Source organism: Antechinus flavipes, chromosome 5 (assembly GCF_016432865.1).
Source record: "Antechinus flavipes isolate AdamAnt ecotype Samford, QLD, Australia chromosome 5, AdamAnt_v2, whole genome shotgun sequence".
In the NCBI taxonomy this organism is placed as follows: domain Eukaryota; kingdom Metazoa; phylum Chordata; class Mammalia; order Dasyuromorphia; family Dasyuridae; genus Antechinus; species Antechinus flavipes.
Window position 1 is genome coordinate 128,820,725 of NC_067402.1, and position 14,881 is coordinate 128,835,605.

Below are 14,881 nucleotides of genomic sequence, written 5' to 3' on the forward strand. Positions count from 1 at the left end.
TAACTTTGTAAAAAGGTCTTGAAAATGTGCTTCTGCCTTCAAAAAAATTAGAGAGTTTGATTAAAATATATTCATCTTTCAAACCTACCTGGCTGCTAATTGTGAGACTGTTCATTTATCCAAGGACTCATTAAAAAAAAAAAAAAACACTGCTTCTATTAAAAAAAAACACCTTTTATCTTTCTGATGCTTACATTTGAAATACACTGTATTCTCAAGAAACCACAACTAAAAGACACAGAGTAGTTTACATTAAAAGGCCATTGTTAAAATGTTTATTTTGTAATAGTTCAAAAAAAGCTTAACATTAAGGTAAAAGGCAAATGTTAGTGCTCTTGAGGAGCTTTCCAGTTCATAACAGGACTTCAGTAATGAAAGCCCTTTGAATTAGGTCCAAGGACTAAATTCTACAGATTATTAAAGATGGTTATAGTAAGATAATCCAAGGAATCTCGTTTGGGACCGATGAATTCCTGCTATTGTTTTTATTCTGTTTTATAATTAATGTCTCAAATATGTAAATTTCATCTCTGCAAACTTTTTGTGAATGAATAAAAGTTCTGATTTAATTTTGTGGCTTAAAAAATATAAATAGCTCCATGGAGAGAATTCTGAAGGGCAAAATATTTCAAGTATTTATATGGAGAAAGGACTATAATGTTTTCATAAATATTTAATTTTATAAATACATGAGTTCTGTATGGCATTGTAAGTTAGTAAAGATTAAAGTCATACATAATTAATATATCTAAATTAATACACAGATTTTAATTTGAAGCAGTACAGTAGCTTAAATTATACATATAGCTTCTTTGTCTTTCTCTTTTCTAGCTAGGAAAATAATTTAGTTTCAGCTTTGCTATTTTCTTTTGAAAATAGAAGCTATGTTTAACAAAAAAATCTACCTGGCAAGCTAGTTAAATCAACCAGTCAACTATAAGAACCAAATAAATATAATGTCTACATATATAGGCATACCATTATCCTGATGTTAATATAATAGAAGCATAAAATTTGCTAGTATATTTTGTGTTTTGTCAGAGTACCATAGTCTTACACATGAAAACAACATATACAAAATACACATTAGTCAGGGGTGTGGTTCATTGAGTTTTCTAAGAGAATAACAAATTATTCATTTGGAAGTTTGAACAGAATTCATAAATGCTGGCATTTATGAATCATTTATACCCCCCCCTTTTTTTTTACAGCCTTTTGACCAAGGAAGAATTCAGAAAGTTTTCCATACCATTTATAGCAGGCTTCATACACTCAACAAATTCTTTTCTAAGGCTGCAAAATACTGATAAAGACTATCTAACTAAAATAACTCTTGAAATTTCTATTAAAACTCTTTTCTATACTCTGTCTTATTTTTGTTGGGTAACTTAAGCTTTTTCCATACAGTGATCAACTGATAAAGTAATTCTTCTTTTATATATATATATTTTTTGAGTTATACTGAATGTATGTTATAGTAAGTTGTAGATTATGTGTATTACATTGATCATTGCTATGATATCATATCCTACATTAATTAGATCTTATTTCCAAATAGAATTTAAAGGCATAAATTTGAAGTCCTTAGTAGTGCTTAGTGACTTTTCATGAATAATATCACATTTTTCAATTATTGTGAGGGGCTAAGTTAAAGGGAGGAAAAAGGCCCTTCATTTTATATCACAATTATATTTTGATATCTGCAATATCACTTTATTTTAAAATCTTGAGTTAAAAAAATAGAACAGACACAAATGTTCTGTTTTTTTTTTCATATTTGACTAGCACTGGAATTTGGAAAAGGAATTTTAGAATTAGCATCTGTGATATTTTCTAAAATTGCTCATTGCATTAACCTGTGATAATAATAAACTGAGAGACTGTCTTAACTAAAAATAATCTTTCACCACTGTGTGCAGATTAAATTAATGACTGATAGATAGGAGTGAAATAACAATAGAAACTAAATAAATCTTAACAAATTAGGGTTAGAAATTGTATATCCCTATGTTGGAGAAGTGTGTGTATGTGTGTGTGTGTGTGTTTAAAAGAGAAGAAGATAATATTTATTTTCTTTCACCTCCCCATCTAACTTGGGTCACTTTAACTCACAGGCCGGTCACCCTCCCTAACCCCTTTGCTAATGAGTGGTGGTCCTGCCTCCCTGGCTGGCAGGTCCACCCTTCTTCAGCAAGCTGCTGCCCAGGGAAATGTCACTTTATTATCAATGCTGCTTAATGAAGAAGGACTGGACATTAATTACTCCTGTGAAGATGGCTCTTCTGCCTTGTATTCTGCTGCTATGAATGGACATACAGGTAAAAAATGTGATATCTCAATACTTCCCTCTGCCACTCATATCTCTAAAGGGATGAAACAACTTAGATATAAAAGAATACTTTGTTACTACTGTCATATTGTTAGTTCAGTGTACATTTATTACTTGATCCTTGTAATAAATTCTGTAAGAGAATCAAACTGAATATACAATGTCTATGTGTGTGTGTGTGTGTATATATACACATATATGTGTATGTGTATATATGTATATGTACACATACTGTACATGCATATCTCCTTTCATTAGTTAACAAAAAACTTAATTCTTAATTCCCAATACTAATTAATTCTGTATGATTAACTTTAGTACCTCGTCAGTGCAAAGTATGTTTCTAGTTCAATAAACCATTCTATCTGAGATGTCTTCAGTTTAGTCTGAATAAATGGCCATTTATTCTATAAAACAAGCAACTGATATGTACTAAAGAAGAGGCTGTAGGTGTTTACTAATTTCTAATTCAATCAGATTATTTTTAAAAATTAGAAAAGGTCCTAGACCTAGAGTCTTAGGGCAACTTGGCAAAAGGGATAGTTAATTAGATGTTTGTTTATTTGTTTTTTAAGAGGATTGAATGTGATGATTAATCAAAATGCTATAGTGATAAAATCTGTGAATTATTTTTGTACTATCTCAAGAATCCTATAACCAAGCATTATGTTAATATAGGAGAGAAAACAGCATTTGCTTACTGAGACAGCCTTCATGGACATTTAAATTAGCATTAAATATCCAGTTCAAATGATTACAATATAATTCAGATAACTGAAAGGTCTTTTTAAAAGTTTTTTTCCCCAACACATAGAGCATTCAATCAGGAGAAAGCTTTTGATAATGTTAGAGCTTCTCTAAACATCATAGACTGATCTGAGAGACTTCCCAGAATAATAGTGTTGTTATTAAACAGAGCTTTAGACTAAAGGAACAAGACACCCGATATTTTAGTTATGTCTAACCCAGGCGATTCTCTTATACTTTCTTTTGTTATGAATAAATTAATTAATAAAACATTTTATTTAGCATTGACAGTATGTAAAGCACTAGTGATAGAAATAAAAAAACAAGATAGTCTCTGCTCTTAAGGGAGGAAATGGAAGCTTTCAGCTATAAATTAGATGGACACTCAGTGTCCTTAGGATGCAGTGGCAAAATAAATATTAACCCTTCTTTAACCCAATCTCATTGGCTTCTGATGTTGAACTATTTTAATAGCACCAAGGACTTTGTTGCAGTATAATAATCAATAAGTATTTATTTAAAGAATGTTTTTATTTTTTCCTTAATTGCATGTAAAAACTATTTTTAACATTTTTTAAAATAATTTTTGAGTTGAAAATTCTTTCCTTCCATGTCTTCCCCACTCCTTGAGAAGGAATGAACTTTGATACAGGATATATATGTGTTGCCACATATAGAGAACACATATAGAGAACAACTTTAAATGTTTTCAAGATAAATCTCAAATACTTCAAAGAATGCTGTAACACAAGATGATACATAATACTTAGTGTAGAGGTTAAGTTGTGTATATTAAAACATTTTCAATAAGATGATTGTGATAAAATCTGCTAGATCACTATGTAAAAGGATTACTTTTCAGTTTAGGTGACAGCTATCTATACCCAGTCCTTCCCAAAGCAAGCAGAAACATATGTCTAAATGGAGGTGGGAGGTAGAGAAGGGGGAGGCAAGATTTGGTAGTTGAACCTTTTTTATGAGCCCTTAGTACTTTCAGCTATCATCACAATCTTCCAAAAAAAAGTAATTAAAACTTGAATTGTTTCAGACTTAAACAGAACACTCCCATTTTGATTTAAATTCTCAAATCCATTAGAAAAAAGAATCCGGGTGTCCCTGCTAACTACTGCTAAGTATTAGGAGAAATCCATTGTGACATGTTTATCAGACTAAATAGCCCATCTATAGACCCTGTGGGTTTTAGAAAATATCCTTAGCTGGAATATCATTTGGGGATGTGTTTTTTAAAATACCAAATTAGAGGCATTAAAGTGGTTTTCTGTTAAAATCCTTAGACTGTGTGAGATTGCTGCTGAATGCAGAAGCACAAGTTAATACTGCTGATAAAAATGGCTTCACACCCTTGTGTTCAGCAGCTGCTCAGGGACATTTCAAGTAAGTGATATTCTAAGATTTCTCTTTTTTATGAAAAGAGCCCCTTTCTTTAATTTACATACACATTTGAGTTCTGTCCAAATGTGAAACAATACCAAACAAATATGTTATCTTTATAAATGAGGCCATAAATTCAGAAAATATACCCAATGGAACTGAAACTCCTTCTATTACAGTATTTGAATAATAGTATTATTATTATTCAACTTAGTATTATGAACAGAGCACATACTTATCAGTTCAGAATTTAACATGAAACATGACTAAAACCATACTTATTAAAGGTTCTGTTTTATAGTGGTACTGCACAGTGTTGAGAGAATTCATCAGGTTAAAATTGCTTGCAGCATCATTTTTTTTAAAAGAAAAAGAAGGATATTTATTTGCATTGAGCTTGACCTTCAAAGTAGTTATGATAGTGGGGCTGCAGTTGATGAACTGCATGGTAATAGATACCATGAATGACAGTAATAGATACTTTGTTCAGAATTACATCCTAAATACAAATCCTATTTTGAGCTTTTACTTTTAAACCATGAAACAGGAACTTGACTGTTCTGAAAGAGGGTCAACATAAAGCCAGAAGCAATAATTATGCATTCCCCAAAATACATATGACCTTAGGAGTGACTGCTTCTCTAAGCTTATGAGGCCAGTTGAGTAACTGGTGTACTTTAGGGTACAGTATTTTCATGTTGAAAATAGAATTCAATTATTCATCCATCTTTTTATGTATATTCTGGCACATAAGCTGATGGTCCTTATTATAAGAAATAATAGTAACATAAACTTTTCTGTCTTTTAAGTTTGGTAAAGATTTCTTTAGAACCATTTTGTTTATGCAACTTGAAAATTTGAATTTAATGCACAAACTCTTATTTTCTATGTATATTGGATAATATTTTAACTTCATGAAAATTTCAAAAGATAGTTCCTGTAAGGTACATTTTCAGTAATTTTTCAGACCTTCTAATATATCCTGTCTTACTGAAATTGATCTTAAAGAGACTGAAAAATAAAGTCACAGAGAAAGGTCACAGTAATGTTGGGGGCATAAAACTCCAAATCAATTTAACAAATATTTTTTAAATTCCCGCAATTTGTAAGAGACTCCTAGGTCTCTGGGAATACAAAGACAAAAATCGAAATGGTTCCTATCTTCAAAGAATATACATTTTACAGAAAGGGATACAGCAGGACATGAGTGTAGAAATCAGTTTTCAAGGGGAAAGAGTATCCAATTGTTATTGGGAAGATCTAGGAAAAAGCCCTTGGTGAGGTTTCATCTTATCTGTGTTTGGAAAAAAGCTAAGGATTTGTGTCCCAAATTGGACTTTCTACTCTCCTCCTGATTGTGTTCTTATCCCTAGTTTCTAACTCCAAGTAGCCTGTGATGTCTGTAGCAGGCATAGTAGCCTTGGTGCAGTTACATTTAGGACCAGAGCACAAATATATGCCATTGTTAAGGAAATAAATATATTTATAATAGGATGCTAAACATTTTATATGTCAAGCATTAATCAATAAACAGTGACAAGTAAAGAGGTTTGTTAGGGGACAGGTTGGGTTCAAAGAGATTTAATGCATATCTTTTCAACTTAATAAGAACCACCCCTTTCTATAATTTATTTGGTCTTATTTTCTCTTGATTGTCAGAACTCAGCCTTACACTTAACGGATCAAATGCCTTTTTTCCTCCCTTTTATAGTGGAGTCATGGAGAACCATCCCCATCTCTCAAAAGATATAATCAGCATACTATTTTGAATTACAAACCATAAAATATTTCAAATACTAAAAGAGTTTTTTTCTCCAAATACTGCCATTTTAAATGTTGAAAGAATGCAAAAAAATTATGATCCTAAAGTTATTGGCCAGATCTTCATACTTTATCAAAGGTGCTAATTTGTTTTTTTTTTTTGTTTTTTGTTTTTTTATTTTCACAGCTCTAACTTTTTTTTTTTGAGATTTTTTCTCAAAAAAATTTTATTAATTTTGAGATTGTTTTTTATTTTCACAGCTCTAACTTTTTTTTTTGAGATTTTTTTCCAGCCTGAATAAAATGCATTTTTGTTTATAACTATTTTGTGCCTATTAACTGGTAGTATGAATTTGACCACGTGGCATATCTGATCATAAACATCATATTAATAATGAACATATTACTTGATATTATACCATTACATGACATTGCTTTTTCATTTTAATATCATTACCATATATTGCATTTGCTTTTGAAGATAGAAGTTTGTTTTTTTTATTCCATTTTTGTGTTTAGGTGTGCAGAATTACTAATTGCTTATCATGCTGACATTAACCATGCTGCTGAAAGAGGACAAACACCTCTATACCTGGCCTGTAGAAATGGAAATAATGAATGTATTAAACTGTTGTTGGAAGCGGGAACAGATCGAAATGTAAAAACCAGTGTAAGTAAATATTATATATTATTATTATTCTCATTTAATAATACATAGGGTTTGCAGAGTTCTTTTTTAATGAGAAGGTGAGTGGTACAAATATTATTCTCCTAACTTTGCAGATAAGGCAACTGAGGTAAATAGAAGTTAAGTGATTTGCCCATGAAGCTAAGTGTATGAAGCTGGATTTGAATTCAGGTCTTCTTGACCCCAGGAGCAGCACTCTATCCACTGTACTGCTTAGCTGTCCATGGGATGAGTATTATAAAAACTTTTTGAGTTGTAGGATGCCCACCATTCCCCTTACCAAGAGTTTAGTAATATGTCTTGGGTACCTCAGTCCTAGAAGGATATCCTTGTGCTATACTAATTCCAATATGAAAATATTTGAGATCTCTTGTACATGCAAGGCAATGTGCACAAATATAACAATACTCCCCTCCATTAATAAAACCAACAGTCTACACAATTGAGGTTGCAATATGAATACATCTAAGTATGAGATAAGGTAACATGATAGAGGCAAAGGAGGTATATGAAGAGCAGTGGCAGTGGTGGTGTTATTGTTATAAGAAAACTCAGTGAAGGACAGATCCACTTCAGCTGAGAGAATCAGGGAAGATTTCATGAAGGAGCTGGTCTGAGCTGTCCATTTGAAAAAAAATATGGAAGGAATGATTTCCAGGTATGAGGATTAACTTCCCAAAATACACAAAGGAAAGAGGAGACAGAATGAGATAGAGGAGCAGCTACTAGAAAGAAGTTCATTCTTACTGGAGTGAAAAGTGACCATAGAATGTGAAATAAGAGGAGAATTGTTGTTTGGAGAAAGACTGAAAAAATGATTAAACATTATTTAGCTTAAGGATTTTGTTTATGGCCTAAAGGGAAACCAAGGATGGAATGTATAAGCATGGTATGTGTTAGGTTAGGCAATGGATATAGAGCCTGGATTCAAATCCTGTGTCAGATCTTGTTAATTATCCCACAGTGAGCAAGTTATTTCATCTCTCTGGGCTTCAATTTCCTTATCTGCAAAATGAAAGAATCAAACTCAGTGGTCTCATATCCCTTCCAACTCTAAATCTATGGTCCTATGATGTTACATGATCATGTATGTACATTTGGTAAGATGATTTTGGTAATTGTTCATGAAGGATGAACTAAAGAAAAGGAGGCTAATTAGGAAACAATTACAGTAGTACAAGTGATGAGCCCTAAGTTAATGAAGTAGTAAGGGGAAATGGGCAGTAGAGCAAAAATGAAACATCAAAGGTAGAATTAACAAGTCTTGATAACAGACTGAATGTAGGAAGTGAGGGATAAAGAAGGGTCCAAAGAGATTCTATGGTATCATATTCTAAACAAATGGGAAGTGGATAGTGCTAGGGACAGGTCAGGACTGAACTGTTTATTTCACACATTCTTTCAATAGCTTTTTTAAAAATAGAATTTTGGTGGTTTTACTTCATCCAATTCTTTTTCTTTTGTAATTCAGTCTTTGATGTTTACTTCAGGAGATTGTTGCTGTTCATTCACTTCAGTCTTTGTGACCCATTTGGGATTTTCCTTGGCAGAGATATTGGAATATTTGGCCATTTCCTTTTCCAACTCATTTTACAGATGAGGAATCTGAGGCAAACAGAATTAAATGACTTGCCTGTGATCACATAACTGGTAAGTATCTGAGGTCAGATTTGAACTCAGAGAGATGAATCTTCTTGTGTGATCCTAGGCAAGTCATTTCACCCTATTGCCTCATTCCATTATTTTTTGCTAAGAAAATCCAAATGAGTTTACAATGAGTCACAATAACAAACAACTCTAAATGCCCCCTTAATTCTGCTTTACAAAAGGAAAGCAAGTGAATTATATGATGATTATGTGAAAAATTGTCAAACTTTCTTATTTTTGAAGAGCAGGGGGTCACCCTATATAATAATAAGATATTAATGAGGTCGTGAGCAGTTTGAAGGTAAAGAAGTTGAAGCATCCAGAGAGATGAGACAATACAAACAATATGGCTGAAGGGAGAGATGAATTTTTATTTTGACCTTTTAATATAAAGATGTCAAAGGAGATTGGAAGGTGGAATTTTTTTTAGGAGCAGTGGTGTTGCCTTTGATATGGTAATTCAAGGAATACTTAATATTGTACCTTTTCTGAAAGAAAACTGCTAATGAAAAAGCACTGATCTCTTCCCCTTCCCCCGCCAAAAATTAGCTTATCTTTCTATACATCTTGAAGGTTTGCTCATATAACAACTCTCTGCTGAGGTAGATGCTGCAGATACTACCTATGTTTTTATATGTAGATGAGAAAAAAAGGCTCCAAGATAGGACATACCTTGTTGTAGTTCACATTACCATAAGGGCAGGCCTTCAGACCATGTCACTCCAGATGTCAGATACTGAACTCTTTGCATTGTGCTGCACTGCTGAGAACATTGTGCAACTTGACAAAAACTGAGTCATGAAGTTTTATTAACTTGCCTGGAGCATGAGGGAGGTTGACTCATTTATTTAGTTCCCCTCTAGCTTTCCTCTTTTCTTAACTACTGAATTTATCCAATATTAGCAGCTGAAAGAACTAGGAGAGGTAAAAAGCATCCATTTTCAGTTTTTATTAGCAAGTATTAATTAAGTACCTTATATGGGCCAAATGCTGTATTGGATGGTAGAGATTTATTCATTTGTCTATTTATTTTAAAGATCCTTTCTCTCAAAGAACTTACTTTGGGGAAGAATATAAGATATATCCAGATAAACAATAAGATGAAGGTGAATCACAGTAGTCTGGAATTTTGGAAGGGGCTTCTGCTTAAAGACATTCATAGATGGAGAACTCATTCCTTTTTCTAGCAGCTCATTCCAATTATGTATAGCTCTCATTCTTAAGGTTCTTATTTATTTATTTATTTTTAAAGATATAACTCTTTGCAACTTCCATTTGTTGCTCTTAATTCTGCCTTCTGAGGTAAAATAAAATCAGCCAAATCCTTCTTACCCTCTTCTTACATACTCAAAGATAGCTATCATGATCGCCCCTATTACACATGAAAACTCTTTTGTTCAGGTTCAACTTCCATGGTTCTTTTAATGGCTTCTTAGGCTGCATAGTTTCCAATCTTTTAGCATCCTGGTTGTATTCTCATTTGAAAGTGTTCATGATATGAATGTAGTTGCTATTGTCCAGTCATGTCCAACTCTTTTTGATCCCATTTTAGGGTAGAGGTATTGGAGTGGTTTGTCGCTTCCTTCTCTAGCTCATTTTCCAAACAGGAAATTGAGACAGGCAGGATTTGAGGGTGTAAGAAAAAAAATATCTTATCAAGAACTCTACTAACTCACTATTGAATGCAAGAATGGATGCCTAGGTTACTAATCACACATTTGAAACTCCAAAGGCAGTTATTTCCTATCCTAAAACACAAGTCCCTCCCCTGATTCTCCATTAATTGGATGATTCAGAAGTTAAAGAACATAAATATCCACCCTAATTACAAAGCCAGTCCTTGCCCCAAAAGAGCTTATATTCTAGAAGGAAAAGGGGTAACAGAGGACGGCTAAGGCCTAGAATAAAAGATTCTTTTCAAATCTCAGTTCCTGACCTCGAGCTTACATTCTTTTGGGGCAAGATAGCTATCAAGATCCCTCTATCACTCATGAATACTATCTTTTGCTCAGGTTCAACTTCCATGGTTATTTTAACAGCTCCTTAGGCCATCCCTAATTATCCCTTGATGTCCTTGTGGGTTTCAATTTTCTAATTTAATTTTCATTTCTCCAATTTAATTTTCATAACTGTGGAAATCAAATGTACCCATCCAAGGGTTTCACCAAAAGTCACACAGCTAGTAAGTGCCTGGGGCTGGATTTGAACTTTGAAAGATGAGTCTTCTTGACAGGTCTAATGCTCTATCTACTGCATCTCCTTGTTACTCTTAATACAATATAATATTGTTAATTCAGATTCATTGTTTTCTTAAGAGAGTATCTGTTTTTCTTATATAGGTCAGTTATCCCCTTAAATTCTAGCATATCATGTGAGGGGTTCTTCTTAAATTGTCATGAGAAAGCAATCCAATCCCTGTCCCCTAGAAGTTTGACATGTTAAATGAGTAATCTCATGGTTGCTTCTTCCACCAATGAAGTAAGATCAAAGCCCGTAAGAAGGATGTCTTCTACTCCTGTGCAGTTATTATCCACATCCTTTCTTCAACCTTCCATAGAGAATCCACTTAATATAATCCTAATGTCTTTTATCTAGACCTTTTAATATTGTGTATGGATTACTTAAATAAGTGGATGATATGACTATAATCTTTACTTTCACTGGAACCCTACCTCCTTTTCTTTTCATACATACCTCAAAGAAATATTTTATTCCTATTCTGACATACAAATAATCACTCACAAAATGGTACATTTCTCCCTTGCCTTTGGGTTACATTTGGTTTCACTTGTGAAATTTATCATTACATAGCAAATTGAATATATAAATATATGTAGATAAATAAATCAAGTGCTTTGTAACTTTACTATAAAATTATCTTGGGATCCCTTCTCTGTCACTCAGTACTATTTATAGAGGGGCTAGTTTGTAACAATGGAGCATTTCTTGCATCAGCAAATGATATCAATATCCCTAGGGTAGAAATTAATAATTCAGCTTTATATCAAATTTTGCTTTCTAAATAGAATGAAATTCCAGTATGCCAGATTCACTATATACCTGAAATACACAGTGTCCAAAAAATGCCTTTGCCCATAAGATTATTCTCTAATAGGCCTGTTTGTCAATATGTATGATAGCAAAATGGGAAATATAACTAACCAAGCTCAAATCACTTTCCTTCAACCCATCCTACTAGGCATGATTGAAACTCATGCTTTTTTCCAGCTTGCAAACTCATCCTAAAAGCTTATTGATAGTGAAATTGGAACAAATTTATTTATTTGATAAATAAAATAATACACTATTTTATACGTTTTTCCACACCTTGAATTTTTATTTGCAGGATGGTTGGACTCCAATTCATGCTGCTGTAGATTCTGGTAATGTGGATGCCCTGAAGCTCCTTATGTTCTATGGGGTACCAGATAATGGAAACCTTATGAATGATATGGAGCCAGATTCAGGCTTTTTTGACTTGGATTGCAGAAAGGAGAATTCTGACTGTAGAACCAAGCCTGTTGTTCCTACAGAGCTCATCAACCATGCTGACAAGGAAGGCTGGACTGCTGCCCATATAGCTGCATCAAAAGGTCTTAAGGTGTGTTCATTTAAGCCTGCTTCTTGTAGACTCAAGTGACTTGTTGGGAATAAAATAGTTCTACATGTTTATATTGAACAATTAAAGAGGAGTTTTTTGGTAGGCTACTAATAGAAGTTAAAAAAAAATTTCCCTTCTTAGCCTCCAAGAGACATTTATAGAGATAAGAGTATGGAGGAAAAGAAATAAGGAGCAGAACTCTTCCTTAAATCTCCTCCTTCTCTTGGAATCTGTGGGTAGAGTTTTCAGTGGGAAATGTGTGGGTTTTTTGGAAAAGTTTCCTAATGTTCACAACATAGAAAAAAATATCAAAATCAAACTGAGGTTGATTTTTAGAACATGGCCAAGTAGAAGGATTCCACTTGAGTTAGAAGGCTTCCTTCCTTCTCATCTCATCACCTCTTGTGTGCTTATGAGCATAGTTATATGCCTTTACCAGGATTCAGTTAAAATGCAGATGTTCTCTCCTCCCAATTGAATTGGTATTATTATTATGGGGAAGCTCTGTGAGCAATATGAAGAAAAGCAATAGTTTAGATTAAGATGTTGATATTGTTTGAGAGCAGGCCATTCTTCATGTATTCTTTAAAATCAGTCATGAAAATGGTAAATAGTAAATGTCCAAAGAATTGAATGCAATATAATTCAACTATGTAAATGTCAAGAGATCCAAGTAAAGTCTTTAGAGGAAGAAATTATCATGAAAATGTATTTATTAAATAATAATTACCAGTTTTTCTTGCATTTGACGTTTTCCACAAGTCTGTGAATGTTCTTACAGGCCTTGTAATCTTGGAGGCAATTTTTTTTTTAATAATTATAACTTTTTATTGACAGAACCCATGCCTGGGTAAATTTTTACAACATTATCCCTTGCACTCCCTCCCTCCCTCCACCCCCTCTCCCAGATGGCAAGCAGTCCTATACATGTTAAATATGTCATTATTTCCAAGATACAATATATGTGTGCAGAACCAAACAGTTCTCTTGTTGCACAGGAAAAATTGGATTCAGAAGGTAAAAAATAACCTGGGAAGAAAAACAAAAATGCAAACAGTTTACATTCATTTCCCAGTGTTCTTTCTTTGAGTGTGGCTGCTTCTGTTCATCACTGATCAATTGAAACTGAGTTAGATCTTCTCTTTATCGAAGAAATACACTTGGAAGCAAAATTTTAAAACTGTTGCTGTTTCTTGGTACTTTTAGTTGTATCTAACTCTTTGTTATCTTATTTGGAAGTTTCTTGATAAAGATACTGGAGTGGTTTGCTATTTCTTTTTCCAGCTCATTTTATAGATGAGAAAACAGGGTTAACATGATTTGTCCAGAGTCACATAACTAGTAAGTATCTGAGGGCAGGTTTGAATTAAAGAAGATGAATCTTCCTGTTCTGTACTGCATTCTATCCACTGAGCAGTTACTTCCCATTTACCCTTGTGTAAATTTTCAGATAGTACATAATAACTCTTTTACTATGAAATATTTTTCCTTCAACATTAGAGATTTTTATTCTTTTAGGGGAATTGGGGAGGAGGAGATCCTAAACCCATTTCACAGTCTGCAAAAAGATGTAAGCCCTTACTCAGAACATTGTTTTGAATGCATGGAATTATAAAATAAAATACTATTGTAAGATATATCTACTTTGTAATAGTTATGTAATACAATTTTGTAAAAGAGAGAGGCAGGATAAAATGGTAGCATTTGAAGACCATAAAGCATAAAAGTTTGAAGTATAATAAAATTATACAGTTGGCAGAAACCTTGGTGATCCTTTCACAAATAAGAAAGTTAAAATCCAACAAGGTTCTATCTTGTCTGAGATTCCAGTTAGTGACAGAGCTAGAACTAAAACTATGGCTCATTCCATTACTATTTTCATTAATTCCCACTGCCTTCCATGTTGATTTAATCTCTTAGGGGGAAAATATAAATATACTACCTCTCTTAGGAAAAAAAAATTTTTACTGGGTTGAAACAGCAAACCACTCCAGTATCTTTATCAAGAAACTTCCAAATAAGATAACAAAGAGTTAAACACAACTAAAAGTACCAAGAAACAACAATAGTTTTAAAATTTTGCCTCCAAGTGGATTTCTTCGACAAAGAGAAGATCTAACTCAGTTTCAATTGATCAATGATAGACAGAAGCTTCCTTAACTCAAGAATAATTTATTTGGAACTAAGTGCCACTCTTCTGGAAAAATTAAATATCTTACATTTCTACTAAGCAAAACTAAAATATTTTAGTTGAATAGCATGAGCAAGTTAAAAAATATTTTTATGTAGCATGCCTTTTTTATTATCCATCAGGTCTCATCCTTTAAACCCCCAAACAAGATTTTTAGGTGATTTAGTCTCTAGCTTTTTTTTTCCTCAATTGAGCCATTGTTTGCATTTCTTGGGGTAAAGGTATATAATAATAATCTGATGTTTGGCGATAGAAGTATTCTCCTAATATCTTTACTGTTATTATTGAAGAGAGATTACTGATCTGGTAATGGTGTCCTCCCTGTCACTTTCAGTCATTTAGCATAAATGGAAAGGAGGCCTAGCTGGTGATTATATATTTAATTACCAGTACTCTGATACATCGGTTCTAGCTAGAGAAACAGATTGGACAGATGTTTTTGTGTTTTAATTTCTCCCTCAAGAGAAATTCTGTACTTTCTGATTTGCAAATATGTTTCCTGATGCTCAGCTATGAATTGGAGTT

The 14,881-nt window shown here is 33.0% G+C and overlaps 1 protein-coding gene across 2 annotated transcripts in view; it reads left to right on the forward strand.

The window, feature by feature from the left end:
• The window catches only part of CTTNBP2 (cortactin binding protein 2), a 184,619-nt gene that overhangs the window by 98,545 nt on the left and 71,193 nt on the right, over positions 1 to 14,881 (forward strand). For both annotated transcript variants that reach the window (XM_051962300.1, XM_051962301.1), the window contains 4 exons: positions 2,115 to 2,318; positions 4,372 to 4,471; positions 6,749 to 6,899; positions 11,911 to 12,165. In XM_051962300.1, coding sequence (XP_051818260.1) covers positions 2,115 to 2,318; positions 4,372 to 4,471; positions 6,749 to 6,899; positions 11,911 to 12,165 — 710 coding nt within the window. The remainder of the gene's footprint in view (positions 1 to 2,114; positions 2,319 to 4,371; positions 4,472 to 6,748; positions 6,900 to 11,910; positions 12,166 to 14,881) is intronic.